Below are 27,078 nucleotides of genomic sequence, written 5' to 3'. Positions count from 1 at the left end.
AAATAGAAAATTATTAGCCTATATTATTTTTAGTGTTTTAAACATTCTAGTTCCCTATATTATTTATTTATATAACCATTAATTAAACTCTCTGGGAAAACAATGAAATGTATCCAAACAATTAAAGTATTCATACAAGAAAACTTTAAAAATATTGTATCTAGCCTCACTTCAAGGTGGAACAGCCCAAGGAAGCTCAAGGAAGAATCATTCTCTAGAAGGAATGAGAATGAAATTTATAAATAATGTGTGGAATTAGAATGTTACAGGCATTAACTGTCTTAACCAAAATTTATCAACTCGTATACATTTAAGAGCCTTGATTAATTATGTCTATAGTAAGTGGAATATCCATAATCAAATTGTACCTGAAGCAACCCCAATATTATATATATGATTAATTAATGAAACCAATTAACTTGTATGAAAAGCTTATATATTAGTTTAACATTTGATATTTGTAATTAATTAATTAATTAAGCTTTGATTAATTAATAATTACCTCTTTGTGATTCCAATGTCATGGCAAATTGGACACCGATTGAGCTTTAGATCCGCTCTATGAACTAGATTCTTTCCATCAGCTGAATTAAAATTTATAATTACAAATATTAAAAATAATAATCACTAATAATTAAGATATATATATATATATATAGTGTGTGTGTGTTTTCATCTATATATATATACCTGAAATTACTCCTATTTCAAGATAAGGCTTCGTTGGGGCAATTCCAATTGTAACCAATTCCCCAGTGCCTGGAACTCTTTGCATTTTGTATATATAATATTTATATGTATACTCGTCATTAATTTTTAGAAACTCTCTTAAACATATATAATAATTAAGCACATTCTCAAACTAGCTATACATAGATATATATGTATATATATATACCTTTGGATGGCTTGTAAAAGGTCTATTCCAAGCTCGAGAAAGATCCCAATTGCCTAATGTTTGTAATGTAGAAATGTCAATATCTTGAGGCATGTGATTTTCTGCGATGGAATAAGTTGTGCAACAGGGAAAGGGGGACATGAATAGCCAGGCTTTGATGGAGCATACAAACAGATGGAACAGAAAAAATCTCAAGTAAAAGAGAAAAATAGAAATATTTGAGGTAGGAAGGGAGCGTACCTCTCTTATCTGAGGTTCAAACCCCATGTCAAGCATTCTGTCAGCTCAGCCTCATCTAGAACAACAAATGAAACTCTTGAAAGTGAACTATTTCCTTGCTACAAATGATCTATAAATCTCCCAGGAGTAGCAACAACTATATCAACTCCAGCACGGAGCTCAGACCTCTGTTTTGGCATCCAGCAGTGAAATCAGTCAAACACATATTGATATGGCCTTTTTCACGAGGACAGAAAGTACATTCCATACACCCAAAGAACGGTGTATTTCAGACTTAAGATAAAAGAGAAGTCGAAATTGAAATTAAGGGTACACATCCTACCATAAAGAATAAGATATCAATTAAATATTTAATTAATAACTCATTAGTTAGAACATAAAATTTAAATTATAGGAAAATAACCACAACATAAGAAATGTCAAAAATAAATAAATAAACAATATAGATCAACATAATCCACCCAACAGTATTCCCTTTGACCACACAGGGGAGAACTTAAGTAAATAATAAACTATAAATCCACATCAGTCACCTGGTCAGATATATTAGTTCCACCAACAACAATTGCAGTTTTAAATGACTCGAGAGATTTGCTAAAAGCCTTAACCTGTAAAGTAAAAAACAGAAACTCATTATTATGACACAGAATCAATACACAGTGACAGCACAATATACTCAATTATCTTGAACATATATATCATGTTCAATAACATTAATATCCAAATGGCGAACGGAAAAGGGTGCTTAAAACTGAAACAAATAGAATCTACAAAATGTAAAGTAGGAATTCTACTTGAAAATAGAAACTACCATAATGAGACACCTGAAACAGTTCTACTCACATAAGATGCAATGAGGAAAGGAATACACACCCAGGCTTATACAATTATATGTAAAATAAGATGACTCTAAACAGATTCAATTGCAGTTATAATTATCGCAACCACTTATCTTATTCATTATTGCATAATTTAATAGTTTACTATGAAGTTCCAAAAATAATTATTACCACATCTTATTAATAGGTCATTGGTTTGCTCCCATCTTAAAATCAACTACAACTACCATCTAAGATCAGATGACTCTAAACAGGCTTAACTGCAGTTATATTTATCAAACCACTTATTACCACATATTACAAATATCTCATTCATAGCAGCATTGGATTATTTAATAGAGTACAATGGAGTGCCAGTGGCAAAAATAATTAGGACCACAGATTACAAAATATCTCACTGGTTTGCTCCATCTAAAAATCAACTAGAATACCTCCTTCTCAATTTGTTGAGCAAGCTCTCTAGTATATATATATATTATTTTGATTGATATATCATATATATATATATCTGAAATTATAATATATATATTTATATAAGAAAACAAATAAAAAAAAATAAGCAATATACAGACCTCAACCCACGGCTGGAACCGTGAGCAACCAGCACCGCCGGAGTTGAGAACCTGCACCGCCGGAGCCGAGACCCTGCACCGCCAGAGAGCCTGCTGGAGCCGAGACCTGCGCCGCCGTGAGTGCTGGAACGCTGGAACCGCCGTCGACGCCGCCGAGAATGCTGGAACGTCACTGCCGTCGAGCACCACCTGCTGCCGTTCATCTCCTTCAGCCTTGGTCATGCCGTTCAGCCGTTCATCTCCTTGTGTGGCTGCTGTGGGTTTGAGTATATGTAACCCTATAAAACCCCAAATGTGTAAAGTTTTTTAAGTATATATGTGTAACCCGAAATATATGGCTGTTTTTGAGAGTTTTACTTAAAATATTTAAGGGCTTGCTTTGGGAGTCCTAAATACTTTTAGGACTCCCAGTGAGTCCTAAAAAAGTATTAAGGACTTCCAAAGAAAATCCTTAAAATTATTAAGTAAGATATATTTTTTTTTAGCCCAGATTTTTTAGGACTCGCAAATTCTTTTAGGACACTCATTGCGAGTCCTAAAAGAGTATTAAGGACTCCCAAAGCAAATCCTTAAAAATATTAAGTAAAACACTTATTTTTATAGCCCAGATTTTTTAGGACTCGCAAATTCTTTTAGGACACTCATTGCGAGTCCTAAAAGAGTATTAAGGACTCCCAAAGCAAGTCCTTAAAAATATTAAGTAAAACACTTATTTTTATAGCCCAGATTTTTTTAGGACTCGCATTTTCTTTTAGGACACTCATTGCGAGTCCTAAATTGTGTTTTTTTAGGACTCTCAATGAGTGTCCTAAAAACTTCATAAATATTTTTAAGGACTTGCATTTATGTGCGTGTCCTAAAAAAGTGTCCCGTAAAGGTTATTTTGTAGTAGTGAATGTAACACTAATAGTAAAATAACATGTTACACAATTATTCACTTATTAAATTAATTAACCAAAACATTTCTAACAATTAAATAAAATAACAAACAATCAAATAAAACAAATAAACAATTAAATAAAATAACAACACTTAAATAAAACAATTCATCACACTTAACATTTAAATCAAATAAAGCACAAAATTTAAATAATCTAAATTTTTTTTTTTGGAGCACTACAATATACCCTCCTTAAAAGGAATTTTGTCCCGAAATTCTTTCTTACCAAATAACTCAGGGTATCTTGCTTTCATGTCATCCTCCAACTCCCATGTTGCTTCTCGTTCCGTACTATTCTTCCACAGGACCTTGACTAGTGGAATCCTTTTGGATCTCAGTTCCTTGATTCCCTTTTCTAAAATGCGCTCAGGCTGTTCATCATAACTCAAGTCCTGCTTCAGCTGTAACGGCTCGTAACTCATCACATGAGAGGGGTCTGACACATACTTACGCAACATCGAGATGTGAAAGACGTTACGCGTTTCAGCTAATGCTGGGGGCAGTGCCAAACAGTACGCAACTTTCCCTATCCTGTCCAATATCTCAAATGGACCGATATATCTAGGGCTTAACTTCCCTTTCTTTCCAAAACGCATCACACCTTTCATCGGCGAGATTTATAAGAAAACAAACTCGCCTACAGCAAACTCGATGTCCCTTCTCTTGAGGTCAGCGTAGCTCTTTTGCCTACTCTGCGCAGTAAGCATCCTTTGGCGTATCTTCTCAATTGCCTCACTAGCCTCACTAACTGCTGCAGGCCCTAAAATCCGTTTCTCCCCAACTTCATCCCAGTGCAAGGGAGATCTACATTTACGCCCATAAAGCATCTCATAGGGAGCCATCCCTATGGTAGATTGGTAACTGTTGTTATACGAGAACTCCATTAGAGGTAGATATCGGTTCCAAGACTCTGAAAAGTCCAATGCACAACACCTCAACATGTCTTCTAATATCTGTATAGTCCTCCTGGACTGGCCATCAGTCTGAGGATGAAAAGCAGTGCTGAACTTCAGTCTTGATCCCATAGCTCTCTGTAGCCCTTTCCAAAAGTTCGATGTGAAAACTGACCCTCGATCAGAAATTATCGACTTTGGCACCCCATGAAGTCTCACTATTTCACTAACATACAAGTCAGCATATTGATCCGCCGAGTATGTAGTCTTAACTTGCAGAAAATGAGCAGACTTAGTGAGTCTATCTACTATCACCCACACTGAGTCATGCTGCTTGGTAGTTCTAGGCAACCCTACCACAAAATCCATCGTGATATCCTCCCACTTCCATTCAGGAATGTAGAGCGGTTGAAGTAACCCTGCTGGTCTCTGGTGTTCCGCTTTGACTTGCTAACATGTCAAACATCTAGCAACAAACTCAGCAATGTCCCTCTTCATTCCATGCCACCAATACAGTGCTTTGAGGTCTTGGTACATTTTCGTGGATCCTGGGTGCAAGGAATAAGGAGTTGTGTGCGCTTCTTTCATGATACTTTCCTTAATTTTAGCACTGTCAGGTACACAAATCCTACCCCTGAATCTTAGCAATCCACCATCAGACACCATGAAATCGCTGTTACCACCTTCTTGTACCAAAGCCTCTTGTTTCACCAAGGCTTCATCCAATTTCTGTCCTTCTCGGATTTGCTCTAGTAAAGAGGATTGCAATGTGAGGTTTGCCAAACTTCCTGTCACAATTTCAATCCTAGCATTTATGATCTCTTTCTGAAGAGGCATCTCTATCGCATACAGTGCTGAGACACTCCCATATCCCCGCCTGCTCAAAGCATCGGCAACTACGTTTGCCTTGCCTGGGTGGTATAGAATCTCGCAATCGTAATCCTTTACTAATTCCAACCACCTTCGTTGCCTCATGTTTAGTTCTTTTTGTGTGAAAAAGTATTTCAGACTTTTGTGGTCGGTGTATATCTCACACCTATCTCCGTACAGGTGATGTCTCCATATCTTGAGTGCGAATACTACAGCTGCCGATTCAAGGTCATGAGTGGGATACCGCTGCTCATAATCCTTGAGTTGTCTGGAAGAATAAGCTACCACCTTCCCTTCTTGCATCAACACGCATCCCAAACCGTTCTTTGACGCATCACAGTATACCACAAATTTTCCGCCCTCAGTGGGAACACAAAGGATAGGCGCGGAAATCAACTTATCCTTCATGGTCTGAAAACTCTCTTCACATTTTTCTGTCCATGCGAACTTCTGATGTTTCCGGGTTAAGTTGGTCAACGGGGTAGCGATCTTCGAGAAACCCTCGACAAACTTTCTGTAATAACCTGCCAACCCTAAGAAACTCCGAACTTCTGAGGCATTCTTTGGCTGGGGCCAGTCTCTAATGGCCTTGATCTTTGATGGGTCTACTGCAATCCCATCCTTGGAGACTATATGCCCTAAGAAGGTTACCTGTTCCAGCCAAAATTCACATTTAGAGAACTTGGCGTACAACTGATGTTCCCGTAATCTGTTTAGAGTCAATCTCAAGTGCTCTTCGTGCTCCTCCTTGGTCTTTGAGTAAATGAGGATATCGTCAACGAACACTACTACGAACTTGTCCAAGAAATCCTTAAATACCCTATTCATCATATCCATAAAGGCTGCTGGGGCATTGGTGAGTCCAAAGGACATCACTAAGAATTCGTAGTGTCCATAGCGAGTTCTGAAGGCCGTTTTCGGTATGTCTCCCTCTTTCACTTTCAACTGATGGTACCCAGACCGCAGATCAATCTTTCAGAACACTGAAGCCCCTTGTAGCTGATCAAAAAGGTCGTCTATCCTAGGTAAAGGATACTTATTCTTAATGGTGACCTTATTGAGCTCTCGATAATCAATGCACATCCTCATACTCCCGTCCTTCTTCTTCACAAATAGGACTGGTGCTCCCCATGGCGAATGGCTAGGTCTTATGAACCCTTTGTCCAACAACTCCTGTAGTTGGTTCTTAAGTTCCTTTAACTCTACCGGCGCCATTCGATAGGGTGCCTTAGATATCGGTGCAGTTTCAGGTGCAAGCTCGATTACAAACTCGATCTCTCTGTCTGGGGGTAGTCCTGGTAATTCCTCGGGAAACACCTCCGGGAACTCACAAACAATGTGAACATTTTCTGGCTTTAGTTCTGACTCCTTGGTCTTATCCACTACACTGGCAAGGAATGCCGAACATCCATGTTGCATCATATTCCGTGCTTCGAGTGCAGATATTATGGGTGTTCGAAGGCCTGCTACTTTGTAATGACCCACTAATCTAGACTAATTGGACCATTATCGAAACTATACATAAAACTTACATTTTTACGAAAATACCATAATTTATTGAGTAACTTGAAAAATAAGAGTTATTTACAAATAAACAGAATACTAAGAAGGATTTTGGGATCCCATTGTCTTTAAAACAAAACAAGATTTAAAATAAAAGACATTTCATAATAATGCGGAAAATACACATAAAAACCATAAAAACATAAAAGGAGACTATATCCTCGAATCGAATAACGCTCGGCCCCTTGACTCCATTCATCATCGATACACATTCTCCAAGCGTCACGAATCTTTCCGCCTCTAAACTTATTTTCCTGCACATAAACAGAAAGGAGTGAGCCTAATGCCCAGTAAGGAAAATCTAACACAAAGTCACATACATAATTTCATAAGAAAACATAAAGACCTAACATAATACATATAACATACACTTATTATAATGGCCATTATTACTTGGGGTCCCATAGACTAAACAAGCATATGCCCATGGGGTTAATGGGGTCCTACTAGCTAAGTAGGTCATATGCCCATAACCCATTTGGGGTCTTGTTAGTCATATGGGTCATATGCCCAAGCCTACAAACATACACATATACATATCATAACACTTTTAATAACATAAACATATATATAACATAAGCACATAACATATTAATTCTAGCCTATTTTCCTTACCAAAGTTACCGAGATTATGGACTGAGTTGGGATTGTTGGAACACTCCTAAAACCATAAGAAAGAGTAAGTCTAAAGAAAGGAGATGAAATGAAAGAGATGGAAAGACTAAACCATAGAAAACATACTTACCGACTTATATGCTTAAAAGCTTGGATTCCCTAACCAAAATAAGAATAAGGTTAGGGGACTGAGTAGAAGGTTTTGAGAAAGGAAATAACATAAAAATACAGAAAAGAACTAAAGTTTTGGGTTTACCTCAAAGATTGCAAGATCAATCTAACCTTCACCGAAATACTATAGAACTCACTTCCCAAAGTGTTTGATAAGCTTATGATGTTTAAGCTTATAGTTTTTCCCCAAACCAAGTGTTTACACTCTCACACTCACTTAACACTAGCAGCTTCTGAACTTAGAGCAAATGGTGAATAATGGCTGGGTACTAGGTCCTATTTATAGAGTTTGGGAATGAAAATATCTTGATTTTACTTGAATAAAAATAATGGCTTTTTAAGTGAAAATCATTTGAATAATCGTTCAGCAGAGGCTGAAGACTCGTTCAGAAGATGCTGGACTGTTGAAGGCGTTTGAATGGCTGAAGGGAAAAGAATTCAAATGAATTTGAAAACATGCTGGTGGAGGCGATATATCGCCCCCTATAGGCGATATATCGCCTGGACCTTTGTTCCCGAGGCGACCGTGCATCGATTCGTGTTTTCCGTATCTACGTGCTGCGACATATCGCCCCCTATAGCTGCGATATATCGGCATACGCAGAATATTTAAACACGAATTTACACATTTTTAGCTAAGTTTGAATGGACTAAACAGCCTTGACTAAGCCCTCAACGTGCTTAAAGATGCTGACTGACCCTATACATTCAAACTTTTACCCTTATTTAATTTAATCCTCAAAAATACTTAATCCTTAATTACCATTCAAAACATGTGCTTAAAATCCTATTGGTTGATGTCTAAACCTTATAATATCCTAATATAATCCTTAATATCAGTCACATTAATCAAACCTTAGGTTATACTTAATATTCTTAAACTATAGGTTAAACTTAGAAAATCTATAAGTACTACTATGAGTGTCCAAATAACTCCCGGTCTGAACCAAAAATCCAAAGTAACAATGATAACAGTAAACATACTATAATACTACTAAACAATTAGCTAAGTAAAGTTCTTGGACTCTACAATTCTCCCCTACTAAAAAGAATTTCGTCCTCGAAATTTACTTACCAAATAACTCCGGATACCGGCTCTGCATGTCCTCTTCCAACTCCCACGTTGCCTCGCGTTCAGAACTATTGCTCCATAGGACTTTAACTATAGGAAAGCTCTTGGACCGTAACTGCTTCATCCCCCTATCTAGGATGCTAACTGATCGTTCCTCGTAACTTAAGTCTTTCTGGAGCGCTATGGTATCGTACTTGAGGACGTGAGATGGGTCTGACACATACTTGCGTAACATCGAGATGTGGAAGACGTTGTGACTATCGGCTAGTGCTGGCGGTAGGGCTAGTCTATACGCAACTGGTCCCACTTTGTCCAATATCTCAAAAGGACCTATGAATCGGGGACTGAGCTTGCCTTTCTTCCCGAACCGCTTGACACCCTTCATAGGAGATATCTTCAGGAAGACTTGATCTCCAACTTGGAACTCCACATCGCGTCGCTTGGTATCCGCATAGCTTTTCTGACGGCTTTGAGCAGCAAGCATACGCTGTCTAATATGCGTTACTGCTTCTTGAGCTTGCCTAACAGCTTCGGGCCCTAGAAGCTGCCTTTCTCCTACCTCGTCCCAGTGCAACGGTGATCGGCACCTTCTTCCATATAGCAACTCATAAGGTGCCATTCCGATCGTCGACTGGTAGCTGTTGTTGTATGAGAACTCGATCAGCGGTAAGTACTTGTTCCACGATCCTCCAAAGTCAAGTACACATGCACGTAGCATATCCTCTAAGATCTGAATCGTGCGCTCTGACTGCCCATCTGTCTGAGGATGGAAAGCTGTACTAAGACTTAACTTAGTACCCATGGCTTGCTGTAAGCTTCTCCAAAATCTTGACGTAAACACTGATCCTCTATCTGATACTATCGTCTTGGGGATTCCATGCAATCGTACAATCTCTAGGATGTAGATGTCTGCATATTGGTCTGCCGTATAGGAAGTCTTAACAGGCAGAAAATGAGCCGACTTGGTTAGTCTATCTATGACTATCCAAGCAGAATCATGCTGCTTATTTGTCTTTGGCAGACCCGTCACGAAGTCCATGGCTATATCGTCCCACTTCCACTCCGGTATGCTAAGCGGTTGCAATAATCCTGCAGGCCGCTGATGCTCCGCCTTCACTTGCTGGCATACCAGACACTTAGATACATACTCCGCTATGTCCTTCTTCATCCCTGGCCACCAATAGACTGCCTTGATGTCATGAGTCATCTTGGTAGACCCTGGATGAACTGAGTACGGAGTATTGTGCGCTTCTTCTAGGATCGTCTTCTTAATACTCTGATTGTCTGGCACGCATACTCGATCCTTATATCTCAATAAACCTTGACTGGATATTGAGAAATCTGTAGTCTTGCCTTCTCTGACTGCATCCATGTGCGTTGCTAGTGAATCATCATGTCTCTGACCATTCCGTATGTCTTCTAGCAGATTCGATTGGATAGACAAGTTAGCCAGCTTGCCTACAACCACTTCTATTCCGGCACTGATAAGCTCCTGTTGCAGTGGCTTTTCTATTCCGGATAAGGCTGCTAAGTTCCCATAACTTTTTCGGCTAAGGGCATCGGCAACTACGTTTGCCTTCCCCGGGTGGTATAGGATTTCGCAGTCGTAATCCTTTACTAATTCCAACCACCGGCGCTGCCTCATGTTAAGCTCCTTCTGAGTAAAGAAGTATTTTAAACTTTTGTGGTCCGTATAAATCTCGCACCGTTCTCCGTAAAGATAATGGCGCCAGATTTTTAACGCAAAGACCACCGCTGCCAACTCCATATCGTGAGTTGGATAGCGTTGTTCATACTCCTTTAACTGACGTGAGGCGTAGGCTATCACCTTGTCATTTTGCACCAGTACGCATCCCAATCCTAACTTTGATGCATCACAGTAAACAACGAACTTGTCGTTGGGTGTTGGGACACTAAGTACTGGTGTTGAGCAAAGCTTATCCTTAAGCAACTGCAAGCTTTCCTCACACTTATCACTCCAGTTAAACTTTTGTTGCTTCCGGGTCAGGTTGGTGAGTGGAGTGGCTATCTTAGAAAAGCCCTCTACAAACTTTCTATAGTAACCTGCTAGCCCTAAGAAGCTTCTTACTTCCGACGCGTTCCTTGGTCTAGGCCAATCCTTCACGGCCTCTACCTTCGATGGATCTACTGCAACTCCGTCTTTCGATATGATGTGCCCGAGGAACGCCACTTGTGAGAGCCAAAACTCGCATTTCTTGAACTTCGCGTAGAGTTGGTGCTCCTTCAATCGCGTCAAAATTATCCTCAAGTGTTCCTCGTGCTCCACTTCATCCTTGGAGTAAATTAAAATGTCGTCGATGAACACAACGACGAATTTATCCAAGTAGTCCTTGAAGACCCTATTCATTAAGTCCATAAACGCGGCTGGCGCGTTAGTAAGACCAAAAGACATAACCAAGAACTCGTAATGTCCATAACGAGTCCTAAAGGCTGTCTTAGGGATATCTTCTCCCTTTACCTTGAGCTGATGATACCCGGACCGTAGATCGATCTTAGAAAATACAGTCGCGCCTCGGAGTTGATCAAACAAATCATCAATCCGAGGTAGCGGGTATTTGTTCTTAATTGTTACTTTATTCAGCTCTCGGTAGTCTATGCACATGCGCATACTTCCGTCCTTCTTCTTCACGAATAGTACCGGAGCTCCCCATGGTCAATGGCTTGGCCTAATGAAACCCAAGTCTAGGAGTTCTTGTAGCTGCGTTTTTAACTCCTTGAGTTCCGTAGGTGCCATCCGGTATGGTGCCTTAGAGATAGGCTCGGTGCCCGGTACTAATTCTATCGTGAAGTCTATTTCTCTAGTTGGCGGCAATCCTGGCAAGTCATCGGGAAATACTTCTGGAAATTCTTGTATGACTCGAACATCTCCAACTTTGAGTGATGTCTCCTTCTCCACATTCGTGATGTTGGCTAAGAATGCTTGGCATCCTTTCTCCATCATCCTCTGAGCTTTGAGAGATGACACTAACGGTGTGCGTAGTCCTGAAGCTTGTCCCATGAAGCACAGTTTCTGGCCGTCAGGAGTATCGAATGTCACCTTCTTGCGTCTGCAGTCGATCGTTGCGCCATGCCGTGCTAGCCAATCCATGCCTAGTATGACGTCGAAGTCTTTGATCACAAGCTCTATCAGGTCTCCTTCTAGTTCCTTGTCCTCAATCTTGATTGGTACGCCTCGTACAATTCGTGATGATAGAACTACTTTGCCCGAAGGCAACTCGGTTGGAAACCTAGTTCTAAATCTTTCACTAGGTTTGTCTAGTTTATCTATCATTCCTAACGAAATATACGAATGGGTGGCTCCCGAATCAAATAATACATGACATAATTTATTGAGGATGGAAACCTGACCTGTGACCACCTTGTTGCTAGCATCCGCCTCTCCTTGGGTTAAAGCAAAAACCCGAGCAGGAACCATCTTTTCGTCCTTCTTTCCTTCCGGCTTTTGCTGAGGACAGTCTCTTTTACGATGCCCTTCTTGACCACAGTTGAAACACTCCTTGGTGTTGGCACGGCATTCTCCGGGGTGCTTCTTCTGACATTTGGCACATGGCGGGTATTCCACGTACCCCGACTTGTTTCCCCCATTATTTGGTCGTGCCCTTTTGTTGTTGTCAACTTGCCTGTTGTCAGGATGCCTTCTCTTATGTCCGTTGCCGTTGTTGTTGGACTGACTGTTGCCGCTATTGGTAGACTGATTGCTGTTCCGACTGGCCTGAGGTTGGCTCTGTTGTTTGGGTTCAGGCTTGCTAGCTTCTTCTTTGCTCACGTTGGCTTGCAACCTTTCTACTTCAATTGCCGTCTCAAGAACGTCGGCATATGAAGTGTTTCCTGGGTTTGCTAGTTTACCCCCATCTCGATCTTCGGGCGAAGTCCTCTAACAAACTTGTTCACCCTTAGATAGTCGGTCGGAACTAACTCTGCCGCGAACTTGGCTAAGCGATCAAACTGACGAGCATATTCCGCCACTGTTAAATTCCCTTGCTTCAGATTGGTGAACTCCTCAACTCTCGTAGCAAGTACCGCTGAATTGTAGTACTTCTTGTGGAAGAGCTCCACAAATCGGGTCCACGTCATAGTGGCAGCATCGTGGGATTGCTGGACCAAATCCCACCATATCCTGGCATCTTTCTTGAGTAAAGATGAGACGCAGGATATGCGGTCAGCATTATTGAGGTTCATGTGAGCTAGGATCGGCTCCACATTCCTTAGCCATTCTTCTGCTTCAAAGGGGTCCGTAGTCCCTTCGAAGTTCGGAGCGTGCTGCTTGCGGAACCTTTCGTACACCGGCTCCATATGCTGTACAGGATAAGGAGCGTAGTTCGTCATAGGCCATCCCCCATACGGACCAACTTGTTGGGGTGCTGGGGCCATTGGCTGTGGCTGCGGCTGCGGCTGCGGCTGTGGCGGAGGCTGAGGCTGAGATTGAGCCTGTTGGCGTTGTTGCTGCAGAAGTTCCTCAACTTGCTGTCGCAGTCTGGCAATCTCTACAGTGTTGTCAGCTGGCTGTGCCGGCGCATTGCGGCGAGCAGTAACACGCACTCTCCTTCGGCGAACGGTAGGGACCGCATTGGTCGCTGGAACATCGTTGGAAGCGTTCCCGTTGGTGCGAGCAGATCTTCGGAGAGACATCGTAGCAGAGTTCTAACAGTTAAAAGAAACATGTTAGAACTTTTTTTTCCTAATAGGCTCTAAGGCAAAAACTTATTCTAAAACAAACATATCTCGGACCTATTTATTATGACTTTTTATGAAAAATTATATAGGTCTTTATTTATTATTAGTGTGGGTTTCTATACTTAGAAAAACAAGTCATCTTTATTTTCTAAGTGTGTTTCTAATAATCCTATATGACTTAATTCTCAGGCTCGAAACTTATCTTTGTTCCAAAGTTAACCATATTGAGGGAGGGCTGGGATCAGTAAAATCGTTCCCACTACTAAGGCCCCCTAACTCTCAACAAGGAAACCAGGTTCATTGATTCGTATCCACCCTCACCGAACTCAGTCATTATTCATTTTATTTAGTATTTATTATGATTGAAAAAAATTCAAACTCACACATGATATTCAAATAGCATGTTTATTCATTTGGAAAAAAATTCACTTATTACAATCATAACATAAAAGTAAATAAAACAAATAAAAACTACTAATCTAAAAATCGGGATCTTCTACATCCGATCCGTCATCTAACATATCATCATCTATAGCCTCATAGTCATCATTATCATGAGCATCAAAATGCCCTCTAGGAAGGTTTGTGAGAATCCTATTCTTTTGCTCCTTGGTGAATTGAAATTCAAATTTTGTGGTGAACCTAACTAAGAGGAAATAGTATCTCATTGCTAAGGGTGATTCATCCTCATCATTCATTTCTTCCCATATTTCTTCTAAGGCTGCTATTACAGGATGGAAATCTTTAAACAACCTAATCACTAATACATATTGTTCCGTTGATCTTAGCATTATTTGTTTAGCCTCTTGAAGGCCACCTATTGCTTGGTGAAACAAAAGCAACCTTCGTGTAATCCTTTCTAAGGCTCATATGGTGTTTCTTGGCTCCCTTATTCTTTTTAAGGCCTTAATGGCTCGGATATCTTGGTAGGTTAAAGCTCCATTCATTTTTAACTGAAACATAAACACTAAAGTTGTTAGCTATACACATAGACAAAGTAACTTGTAACTTGTAACTTGTAACTTGTAACTTGTAACTTAAACACTTACTTGGCGGTCCGATTCGGAGCTTTGAGCATGTGTATCGAGGAGAACTTCATGCGAAGGAACCGTTTGCTCTGATACCAACTGTAATGACCCACTAATCTAGACTAATTGGACCATTATCGAAACTATACATAAAACTTACATTTTTACGAAAATACCATAATTTATTGAGTAACTTGAAAAATAAGAGTTATTTACAAATAAACAGAATACTAAGAAGGATTTTGGGATCCCATTGTCTTTAAAACAAAACAAGATTTAAAATAAAAGACATTTCATAATAATGCGGAAAATACACATAAAAACCATAAAAACATAAAAGGAGACTATATCCTCGAATCGAATAACGCTCGGCCCCTTGACTCCATTCATCATCGATACACATTCTCCAAGCGTCACGAATCTTTCCGCCTCTAAACTTATTTTCTTGCACATAAACAGAAAGGAGTGAGCCTAATGCCCAGTAAGGAAAATCTAACACAAAGTCACATACATAATTTCATAAGAAAACATAAAGACCTAACATAATACATATAACATACACTTATTATAATGGCCATTATTACTTGGGGTCCCATAGACTAAACAAGCATATGCCCATGGGGTTAATGGGGTCCTACTAGCTAAGTAGGTCATATGCCCATAACCCATTTGGGGTCTTGTTAGTCATATGGGTCATATGCCCAAGCCTACAAACATACACATATACATATCATAACACTTTTAATAACATAAACATATATATAACATAAGCACATAACATATTAATTCTAGCCTATTTTCCTTACCAAAGTTACCGAGATTATGGACTGAGTTGGGATTGTTGGAACACTCCTAAAACCATAAAAAAGAGTAAGTCTAAAGAAAGGAGATGAAATGAAAGAGATGGAAAGACTAAACCATAGAAAACATACTTACCGACTTATATGCTTAAAAGCTTGGATTCCCTAACCAAAATAAGAATAAGGTTAGGGGACTGAGTAGAAGGTTTTGAGAAAGGAAATAACATAAAAATACAGAAAAGAACTAAAGTTTTGGGTTTACCTCAAAGATTGCAAGATCAATCTAACCTTCACCGAAATACTATAGAACTCACTTCCCAAAGTGTTTGATAAGCTTATGATGTTTAAGCTTATAGTTTTTCCCCAAACCAAGTGTTTACACTCTCACACTCACTTAACACTAGCAGCTTCTGAACTTAGAGCAAATGGTGAATAATGGCTGGGTACTAGGTCCTATTTATAGAGTTTGGGAATGAAAATATCTTGATTTTACTTGAATAAAAATAATGGCTTTTTAAGTGAAAATCATTTGAATAATCGTTCAGCAGAGGCTGAAGACTCGTTCAGAAGATGCTGGACTGTTGAAGGCGTTTGAATGGCTGAAGGGAAAAGAATTCAAATGAATTTGAAAACATGCTGGTGGAGGCGATATATCGCCCCCTATAGGCGATATATCGCCTGGACCTTTGTTCCCGAGGCGACCGTGCATCGATTCGTGTTTTCCGTATCTACGTGCTGCGACATATCGCCCCCTATAGCTGCGATATATCGGCATACGCAGAATATTTAAACACGAATTTATACATTTTTAGCTAAGTTTGAATGGACTAAACAGCCTTGACTAAGCCCTCAACGTGCTCAAAGCTGCTGGCTGACCCTATACATTCAAACTTTTACCCTTATTTAATTTAATCCTCAAAAATACTTAATCCTTAATTACCATTCAAAACATGTGCTTAAAATCCTATTGGTTGATGTCTAAACCTTATAATATCCTAATATAATCCTTAATATCAGTCACATTAATCAAACCTTAGGTTATACTTAATATTCTTAAACTATAGGTTAAACTTAGAAAATCTATAAGTACTACTATGAGTGTCCAAATAACTCCCGGTCTGAACCAAAAATCCAAAGTAACAATGATAACAGTAAACATACTATAATACTACTAAACAATTAGCTAAGTAAAGTTCTTGGACTCTACATACTTCACCTTTAAAGGAGAAAACCTCTCCTTCCTTTGGCCTGAACTCTACGATCTTCTTTCGACAGTCTATCGTAGCTCCATGCTTGGATAACCAATCCATGCCGAGTATGACATCATAATCCAGTATACTCAGTTCTATGAGATCTGCTGGGCACTCTCTACCTTCTACCGTTACAGGTGTTGACGGTAACCACTTATTTGACAACATCATATCTCCCGATGGCAACAATGTACTAAAGTTATGTGCAAACATCTTACAAGGCATATTCAGTCTATCAATCACATTCACGGAAACATAGGAATGAGTTGCTTCAGAATCAATTAAGACTCTACACATTGTACCAGATATAGGGAGCTGACCTGTAACCACGGTGTTGCTATTGGCCGCTTCGTTCTGAGTTAAGGCGAAGACTCTTGCTGGCACCAGATTGTTATTGTTATTCTGTCCCGCCTTCCATTGTGGGCAATTCTTCCGCAAATGTCCTGTCTGGCCGCACTTGAAGCATTTGTTGGTACCGGCCTGGCACTCTCCTTGGTGTTTCCTTATGCATTTAGGGCAGGTAGGATGCTCAACTCGGTTGCCCTGTTGGTTCCCACGGTTCCGGTCATTGAAGCGGTTGTTGCGGTTGTTATGGTTCTGAGAGTTGTGGTTGCTGCTGTTCGGGACTGGAGGTCTAGGCTTTTTGTCAACCCCACTATTCTGCCCTTTGATAGCCTTTCTCTTGTTGCTCTCATGGAAGTTCTTGTTGCGGTGGCTCTCTCTTCTAGCAGCATTATCCTTCCATATTCGATCCTCCAAATATTCAGCCTCAAGAGCTCTATCCAATATCTCTGCATAACTGGCCACCTCAGCGCTGGTCATCCTAACATCCCTTGCTATCATTGATTTGAGTCCCTTTACAAACCTCTAAACTCGCATTGCATCAGTCGGCACCACTTCAGGGGCAAACTTGGCCAATCGATCGAACTTCTGTGCGTAGTCGGTGACCGAAAGGCTCCCTTGAACCAGAGTTATAAATTCATCAACCTTAGTTGCTAGCACCGCTGGACTATAATACTTCTTACTGAATGCCCAGACAAACTGCGCCCAAGTCATGGTATTTGGATCATGGGTCTGTTTAGTCACGTCCCACCAAATACGTGCATCCATTTTAAGTAGATAAGCTGCACAGGAAACCCTTTGGCGATCATCTAACTCCATATGATCAAAAATAGCGTCGACAGACCTTAGCCAATCTTCTGCCTCCATTGGATCAGCTTTCCCCTCAAACGTCGGTGGGGCTCGTTTCCTGAAGCGCTCATATACTGGTTCAAACCCATAGGCTACAGGTTGTGGTGCAGGTGGTGGTACTGGCTGCTGCGGTTGTGCCACTGGTACTTGGGGTATAGGGTGCGTTTGAGATGTCTGTGGTGCTTGTCTAGCTTGCGCTAGCTCCTCATCTCTTAGTCTTAACTCTTCTCTTAGCCTTGCCACCTCTGCAGCTAGGTCCACAGTTGGCGCTGCTGGAGCTGCAGGTTGAGCAGTTGGCACTTCAACATCAGGGATGGCCGTAGTTTCAGACCTTGCGGAGGCACCCTTTCCTCTGCCTCTACCTCTACCTCTTCCCCTTCCTCCTCTTCCTCTGGTTGACATGATGAAGTTCTAAGGCAATCACAGGAAAAATCGTAAGGAAGGAACTTGCATATCGATGGCTATTTGTAAATCATGCATTCACATCACACCATTAAATTTGCATAAAATATCCATAGCATTAAAAATGTCTAAAAATATTCCAAAATTAAACAATCCCAAAAAGTGTTTAATTAGCCAAAACATGTTTCCTTAAAGTCTTAGGAAATTATTACTAATCCATCTTATTTATTGGCATCCCCATGCGACGATCACGAAGTGGACTCTAGTCCTCGACGGTGGACTCGTCCCCTGAATCATAGTTGAATATGTCCTCCGGAATGTGGTAATAGTCAGGCGCGCTTGCCATAATTTCCATCCTTGGGGTCGGACGCGGTATAGCACGCAGTACTTCTTCCACGTCATATATCGATTCTAAACGTTCCTCTATCTCGCCATCATCCGTCATTACTAATACCAGCTCCTGATGATTTAGTTCGTAACTTACCAGAAAGTCGCGAATCGTGAACTCCATAGTGCTAAACTCCATGTCATCTATCACAACGCTATTCCATGACTGATTTAACTGTAAAAGAGCCTCTGGGTACATTGACAACGCCTCACACATTACCCAGTATTGTTCTATGGGCCAAAGCAAAGCTCCTCTCTTATTCATCATTCTTTGTATACGTTCGCAAACCTCTTTCGTCGTCTTTAGGACCACTACCTTCCAATCGTAGTAGTCCTCGTCAAGCTCAACTTTAGGAATTGCACGGATTTCCTTAATCAATTGTTTCTTTGTTGTTCTTAATACAGGAGGCATATTTACTACAGCAGTTAACAGAAACATTAAATAAAATAGAAACAAGCAATAACACATAAGCAAATACTTACGACGCGGTGAAGTGAGATTTTCCCATCTTTAGCGTGTATGGGGGGGGGGGGGGGTCCTTGGAAAACATGGACGACCGTCTCTGATACCATTTATAAAGAACGCCCTAGACTAATACTTACAAAATATTCGCATAACATAGCTTATGAAAGAATACCATCCATTATTAAAGTCTCAGGGGGACTTATTTAAAATCATGCAAGTTGGCGCCATAAGTTTAAAATAAAACATAGGTTTTTATGCAAAGTTCAAAGAAAACCAATTAAGTTAAATAACAGAGTCCCACTGATAATTTAGGAAAAAGTCCCTTAAAACAAAACATAATTTAAATGGCGTTCTACATTGATCGTTTTATCGTCCATAGGATTGCCCCACGCCATACACCCCATGATGAAGAACTCCTCACGTCACCACGCGTGCCATAGAGAAATCTTATTTGCTACCTGGAAGGAAAGTAAGGGGGGTGAGCTAAAAGCCCAGTAAGGAAGTACAAGCAAATAAGCAAGTAAGAAAGACAACAAACAACCAAACACTAACGTTCATCTAAAAACATCATGGTACATCATAACATAATCGTAACATTTCATCATATCATAACATAAATGTGACATATCAACATATCATAACATAAATGTGACATATCATCATATCACAATCATACAGCATACATGATGAGCATGGAACGCTAGTTGTCCATGTCACCCTATGAGGTAAACAGGAGATCACTGGTCCTTGAATAACCTCGGCGCGTCCGCCCTAGGAGTCACGTCTCAATGTCCTTAGTAACTCGGTCGATGTATCTGACATCGAAATCTGTTTGATGTATCTAACATCGTATTCTGTTTGATGTATCTAACACCCATACACATATCACATTCAATCATATCATCACATTAAGGCATTCATAATTTCATAACAGTTCATTCATATAACAGCCTTACCATTCATAGCATAAAGTCATAAAATCTATCTAACTTCCTTACCTCAGGTCCAAGCTAAGAATTTCACAATCGTTCAACGAGCCTATATCATAATCAAAATAACGTTTCTTAGGTTCATAAAATTACTATTTTGCCCTTCCATACAACTCATGTGTGCATGGGCCATGCACTCATGATAACAGTTACACTAAAATATGCAATTATCGCCAAAAAGAATAATGCCCGTTCTTCCCATTTTACTAACATGATTGCTTTATAAAAATTACATAGTTGAATAATAATCATGATTCTGGACGTAAAAATTTATTTGCATGTAACATGCATACGTGGGAATGTTGCGTAATAAAGACGTTTTCAAAAACGATAATTCTACATTTCTTGCTTTTATTGTTTGAAAATCAATAGCCATATTACATGCTTTATTTTTCTTAAAATTTCTAAGTTGATTAAATTTCTCAAAACTTTATTTTATTTTATAAATTTATTTTATTTTAGCTCAAAATAAAATATGTGACATTTTCATTAAATAAATATCAATTTACCAAGAATTAACCAACAAGCTTGGGTTTAATTAAAATACCTATTTTAACATGTTTCTTTAGAAAAATATATTTTATTATTGTGTTACAAAAATGATGTGAAAAATATATTTTAAGTGTGGAAAAATACATTTTGATTTAATTTATTTAAGACTTAATTTTTAAGTAGTAAAAAATTCATATGTGACAATTTAATAACAATTGTTAACCTTTTTAAAACAAACTTTCAGCCACTATTTATTTTATTCAAAAATCACAAATAAATAGAGTTTAAATATTTTTCTCAATCAAAATAAAGAAAAATCATTATTTATCAAAATATGCATTCATACCATTAAAATATCATTTTTCAATATTACCATAACTTAGGAAAAATAATTTATTCCAAAAATTAATCAAATTCATTTTTAGTGAGACTTACTTCATATTTTATTACAAAATTCCAGCAACCATTTTTTTATCATTAAAATCACCATATTCAATTTTATAAACTCATTTTTTCTCAAAATTCAATAAAAATTATGTAGGAAATTAATTGGGTAAAATATCATAACATGAGACTTAAAATCCTCTTTTAATTTCATAAAAATTAACACATTCATCAAGAACATTATTTATGCATGCAACTCATATTTTTATCAACTTTTACCCAATTATTTTGAAAAAAAAACAGCAAGCTTAATTCTTTGTAAAACTCAACTTTTGTCTTAAAAATTACATAAAATCATTCATGCCTAAAATCTCATTATGCTCTTATAATATGCATGATTCTACTAACATAATCACATGAATCCTTTTAAAATCATTTGTTGCAATTCCATGAAAACCAACAAAACATTAACAATAAAAATAGCATATAGTAAATTTATGAGCACCATATTCACATATGCCTTATATTAACCTAGCATATTTCTATCATTATTTTCATGCATCTTATAATTTAATCATTCAAAATATAACATGCATCTAACAAGATTTCATGATCAAAATATCAAGATTACCACTTTTTCTCTTACCCATATATCATAGATCCTAAAACATGGATCAAACATATTGTAAATCACACAACATATCAAGAACACCCTTGGGTGCACCTAGGCCGAAATCACCATACAAGTATTCATAGATTATTACAATTTTTTTATGCATAGCAAAATCAACATCACAACCCTTAAACACAAATCATACTCTCACAAAATCCAAATCCTATACATCAATCCTACCAAAATCAACCATGAGCACCATTAGCAAAAACCTCATATACAACCCACCAAAAACAATATAAGGCTAAGGAAAAGACCATTACCTCTCTTGATTGTAAAAATCAAGAACACAAAAGATCAATACCCCAAACTCCACACCCTTGTTCAAGCCTGGGGTTTTTTTTTTTTTTTTTTTTGGGAAAGCCACCATGAGGAGAAAGAAGAATCCAAACACACACAAAACATAACACAAATCAATATCATATTATCAAATAAAGAGATTAAACAAAGAGAAAACAAGAAGACATACTCTAGGGGGTTCCTCTTCACTTCCTTCTTCCTTCTTCCTTTCTTTCTTTCTTCCTCTCTCTCTCTCTCTCTCTACACGCCACTCTCTCTCTCTCTCTCTCTCTCTAGGTCACGGCAGCCACACACACACACACAAGAGCAATGGCTCTTCTCTCCTTTCTTAGCCCTTTTATCACAAATCCTCTCATAAAGTCTCCCCAAACAATATTAAGGTAAGTTTCCATTTCTCTTTTAATTTCTTTGATTTCTCTTTATTTCAAAAAGATACAAAGGGGTAAGATATGATCATGCCTATCCCCAAATGATCATGGTCTTCAAGTCTTGATTTTTTTTACCATCTTAAGGAAATATTCCATTCCCACTAGGTCACACGCCCACTTCCCATTTCCCCTTTCTTTTCTTTTTTTTTTTATAAAATACATTAACCTAAATAAAATCTAAAATAAGGAAACATAAAATGTGTAGAAAATCTACATATGTGCACCATGCTACCATGCACTAGCACACACTAAATCACTAGGGTGCATTACTATCTATCATGCACCTTAGTGCATTCCACCATAGCTCACATAATTACCTCATTTGTCACACTTAAATAAAATGTAACACTAATAGTAAAATAACATGTTACACAATTATTCACTTATTAAATTAATTAACCAAAACATTTCTAACAATTAAATAAAATAACAAACAATCAAATAAAACAAATAAACAATTAAATAAAATAACAACACTTAAATAAAACAATTCATCACACTTAACATTTAAATCAAATAAAGCACAAAATTTAAATAATCTAAAATTTTTTTTTTGGTGCACTATACTTTTATATGTATTCGACACATGCTTGGCATGAGAAATCCAATGCAGGAGACGGGTAAGGTTGATGGATTGTGCATTCCAACGAAGCCAACTTTTGATATCCTCTAAACACCTCTTGCTGTATTTGCACTTGAAAAAGAGATGGTTAATGTCTTCATTATCTACCCCACACAGCAAACAGACCTGATCAATATTGAAATTATATTTAACTATTCGATCCTTTGTGTGCAGACGCTCCCACATGACTAACCACATAATAAATCGATGCTTGGGAGTAATAAATCTATCCCAAACAAATTTCCTCCATGGCACTCTAGATTCTTGAGGAACCAGCAGGTTTACACCAAGTTTGATATTATATATCTGAGACAAGAAGGAATCATGAGAGATTTTCGCTTTGAAACAGTCCTTCACAACAACTAAACGCTTCCAATACCAACTGCAATCCGTGGGACACTTGGGTAATTTTTTAATTAAAAATATTATTAGTGTCGATATGTGTCACCGCTAATAAAATCAAAAATACCCTGAAAACATGTGGGAAATTTCCCACCAACATGAATATATAAGACTATTAGCGGCGATAGGTGTCACTGCTAATAGTGACACTGATATCACCTCGACTTCTCCGTCATTTTCAGTTTTCTCCAAGAAAAAAACCCCAATATCATCAACCATCTCCCTCTCCCCGGCCACCCACTCCGCTCCTCCCTGGAGCTGCTCCCCTCCACCCCTCCCCGAAGCCTCACCCCTCCCCGTGGTCGCTCCCCTCCACCCCCGTCCCTCTATCTCTCTCTCTCTCCCTCCTCGCCCCTTCACCCTCACTGGAGTTGTGCCCCCTCCACCATCGTCCCCCCCCCCCCCCTCTCTCTCATTTTGGCACTCCGGCCCTCCCCGAAGCTGCGCCCCTCCGCCCCTTCCGAGAGTCACGCCCCTCCACCCCCGTCCCTCTCTCTTTCTCTCGTCGGGTCCTCCACCACGCCGACGCCACTACCACCATTATTTATATATAGGTATATGTAAATATATGTAATTTTTTGTGTTTTTATTTTTGTTTTATTTTTCAATTTCTATTATTATGTTTTATTATTTTATGTTTCTATTTTAATTTTTATATAGATATATGTATGTATGTGTATGTATATATATATGTGTGTGTATATATGTATATGTGTATATATGGAAGATTTGTCAATGGTTATTACACATGGATGGTTACCCTAAATTAGTTATATGGTGGCATTGATGAATGTATGTTTAGTTAGAAAAAATGCAAATAAAAATTAGTATATGTTTTGAAATGAATGGACGACGAAGACCAGTGATAATTTTTAAGTAAATTATCAACCTTTTAGCTTTTTAATAAATTAATAAACCATAGAAATTGATAGTTCATATTAAAAAGCTGATAATCATCTATAAATATAAAAATATGTATACTACTTTCCTAGTTTGTTTACTGTTTAAGTTTGTTATTTATATAATTTATTTTTCTGACGAACTCTCATTATCGAAAGAAATAGAATCACTATGTAGATGTGTATATAGTGGATAAATTATTAGTATATGTATTTAATCCAGTTTGAAAGATATTTAATTCCCTGATAAAATATATGTTTTGTAGGGAAATTTGATTCAAGGTGGTCTGAATTGTGCATTTTATTGAGTTATGCTTCAAAAATAAGCGGTGGTTATTTTTATTAGAATTGTACAATATCAACTACTTGACTACCTTGGGTCAACTAGGTAAGTAACTTTGTTCCTTTTATTATTATTATATATAATGCGTATATACTATATATGATTCAGTCAAAATATAAAGTGCCTGATCAATTTTGGCTAAACGAATAATTAAATAAACATGCATTTGCTTTAATTAGTATAAATAATACTTAATGAATTCAAACACTATATATCATATAACATATATATATACTAGATACAAATAATTTCTTAGTTTTATTTATAAATTTATTAATTATTTTTATTAAATTTATATCACTATTATATAAATTTTAAATAAATAAATAAATAATATTATATATAAAACAATACCATAAATATATTGAAAGAAAAATTAACCCAAAACATTGCTTATGATTTTTAAAATATATAATGTGATATATAATAATTTTAAATATAAATAATAATTTTTTTTATAAAAATTTAGATTATGTATTAGATATTATTATAATGATATTTTATAATATTTCAATATATATTAAAATAAATATTAAATATTTAATTTTGTATTAAATATTATTATATACAATAATATTTTATAATATTTGAATGTGAAAATTAGGAATATATATTATATATTATTATCATAATAATATTTTATAACATATAAATTTATATTAATATAATTATTAAATATCTATTTTTAATTAATTTTAATTATATATTCTGTTAAATATTTAAAATATTTCATTAAAGTTAAAAAAAACATTAAAACAAAAAAAAAAGTTATTTATCTACACACTTTTATATAGAAAATATAGAGTGATAATTGATACACTGCTAATTTGCACACAATTTTAATAAAAAGATAAATTAAAATATGTTTTGGAAATAAGTGGACGACTAAGACCAGTGATAATTTTAATAAAATTATCAACCTCTTTTAGCTTTTTAATAAAGTAATAAACCCTACAAATTGACCGTTCATATTAAAAATCAGACAATTATCTATAAATATAAAAATATGTATAATTTGTTTCCTTATTTCAAGTAGGTCTATCCTACTTTATTCCTAGTTTGTTTGTTGTTTAAGAAAGCTTCTACTGCTACTACAAAAAATAAGCTCTTTAGTGGCGACTACTTTATTCCTGTTCTTGTCTCCATATCCTAGTTTTTGGTAAGGAAAATAGGTTAGATTATATGTGTTTATTTGTTTATGTGTTATGATATGCTATGTATATATGTATGAATATGTTTTTAATCACTTGTGGCTTATAGTTGCTTAGATAGCAAACCCCAAGATTTTTATCACTATATGAATATGTTCTTAGTTGCTTGGGGCTTATAGTTGCTTAGATAGCAAACCCCAAGAATGTTTATCATTTTCATGACTTAGAGTTATGATTTACCCTACCTCAATTAGTAGACAGAGGACCTAGATGGGTTATCATATACTATTGTGATCTAACCTACCTCGATTAGTAGACAGATGACATAGATGGTTTTATCACATACCATGTTAATGAGTTAATGACCATTTATATTATAGTATATGTTTATGATATAGTCTTATGTTATGATTTAGGATATATGTTGTTAGTAGATTTTCCTTGCTAGGCATTAGGATCATTCCCTTATTTTAGGATGATGCAGGAAAATGAACATGGATGGCGGGAAGGATTCATGGTAGCTTGGTATAATTCCCCGGTTACCCCAGGACAGTTACGGTGAACCAGAAATTTAACTCGTTACCCGAGTCCTTTGGTTCACTACTACAAATATAGGCTTTCTCTGCGGTTTTTTTTTAAACAATAAATAAAAAGCGCAGAGAAAAGGTTTGAAAGAGTCAAAAAAATTATATTTAATGTCCGCGCCCTATTTTATTGCGGTTTTAAAAAAAACGCAGTGGAAGGTTTGAATGACTCACTTTTCTCCGCGGTTTTGGGTCTAAAACCGCAGAGAAAAGTGTAGAATTTTTCCCCACTTTTCTCTGCGGTTTGTTGACGCCGTTTTTCGTCAGCAGTGAAAGAAGAGCACGTAAACAATAACTGATAATGGCCAATTTAAATATGACAACACAAACACACGATTTTTACGTGGTTCAGCAGTTAAATCTGCCTAGTCCACGAGTCTTTGTTATTAAACTCAAGATTATCTTAGAAAATTCTTCAGCATGAATTCTTTTAGAGTTTTCTCTCCAGGTTCAGAATTTCGGTCCATTACAATGGTGCTTAACCTCTCTATTTATAGAGAAGGCTGAAGAATACTATCCCACCTATTTTGGGTAGTTACTCTTTTTGTGAATAAAATTAATGGCTTTAAATGCCTATAATCAGATATAAAAGGAAACGTCCCCTGTAGACTAGGGGACATATAACTGACCAAATAATATCCCACGATTCTAGGGGATTTACAGTAATAAATGAGGATTACATCTCGTATGGACAACACTTATAGATATTCAAGGTTTTTATCATATATCTCCAAGGCCTTAGCTTCCCAGGTTTCTCGTCATCTTTCGAACTAGAGACATCTCCCGAGGTCACATGGCTTTCGAGATTGCATGTGCGTCGAGCTCGGGGACCCCTGATCCGAGGTCATCCCTGAGGATGGATGCGTCTCCGGAGCTACCTCTCGAGATCATGAATACTTCGAGGTCACCATATTTGAGG

At 37.5% G+C, this 27,078-nt stretch overlaps 1 protein-coding gene across 3 annotated transcripts; it reads right to left on the bottom strand.

Moving 5' to 3' along the window:
- Positions 1–1,143: 1,143 nt before the first annotated feature.
- LOC133780229 (DEAD-box ATP-dependent RNA helicase 41-like) lies at positions 1,144–2,777 on the bottom strand. Of its 3 annotated transcripts, none has more exons than XR_009869173.1 (3): positions 2,409–2,460; positions 1,672–1,746; positions 1,144–1,305 (listed from the first exon to the last, which is right to left on the bottom strand). XR_009869173.1 is itself a non-coding variant. In XM_062220087.1 (3 exons), the coding sequence occupies exons 1-3, from the start codon at positions 2,769–2,771 to the stop codon at positions 1,237–1,239; spliced, it is 366 nt and encodes a 121-aa protein (XP_062076071.1). In that variant the 5' UTR covers positions 2,772–2,777; the 3' UTR covers positions 1,144–1,236. The 3 variants fall into 3 exon arrangements, 2 of the variants coding, with proteins under 2 accessions (XP_062076071.1, XP_062076072.1); XM_062220087.1 differs by lacking the exon at positions 2,409–2,460 and adding an exon at positions 2,550–2,777; XM_062220088.1 differs by lacking the exons at positions 1,144–1,305; positions 2,409–2,460 and adding exons at positions 1,372–1,456; positions 2,550–2,777.
- Positions 2,778–27,078: the final 24,301 nt, after the last annotated feature.

The sequence above is a fragment of the Humulus lupulus genome, chromosome 5, assembly GCF_963169125.1.
Source record: "Humulus lupulus chromosome 5, drHumLupu1.1, whole genome shotgun sequence".
Lineage (NCBI taxonomy): Eukaryota > Viridiplantae > Streptophyta > Magnoliopsida > Rosales > Cannabaceae > Humulus > Humulus lupulus.
The sequence above is the reverse complement of the archived record's forward strand: the minus strand, read 5'-3'. Positions and strand labels throughout refer to the sequence as shown.

Bases quoted from the DNA above. Each gene is read 5' to 3' on its own strand.
- LOC133780229 (XM_062220087.1), bottom strand. From the start codon at position 2,771: ATGACCAAGGCTGAAGGAGATGAACGGCAGCAGGTGGTGCTCGACGGC. The intron at 1,747-2,549 runs GTCTGTATATTG...TTTACTTTACAG, and splicing joins GGTTCCAGCCGTGGGTTGAG to GTTAAGGCTTTTAGCAAATC. The intron at 1,306-1,671 runs GTGACTGATGTG...ATGCCAAAACAG, and splicing joins GAACTAATATATCTGACCAG to AGGTCTGAGCTCCGTGCTGG.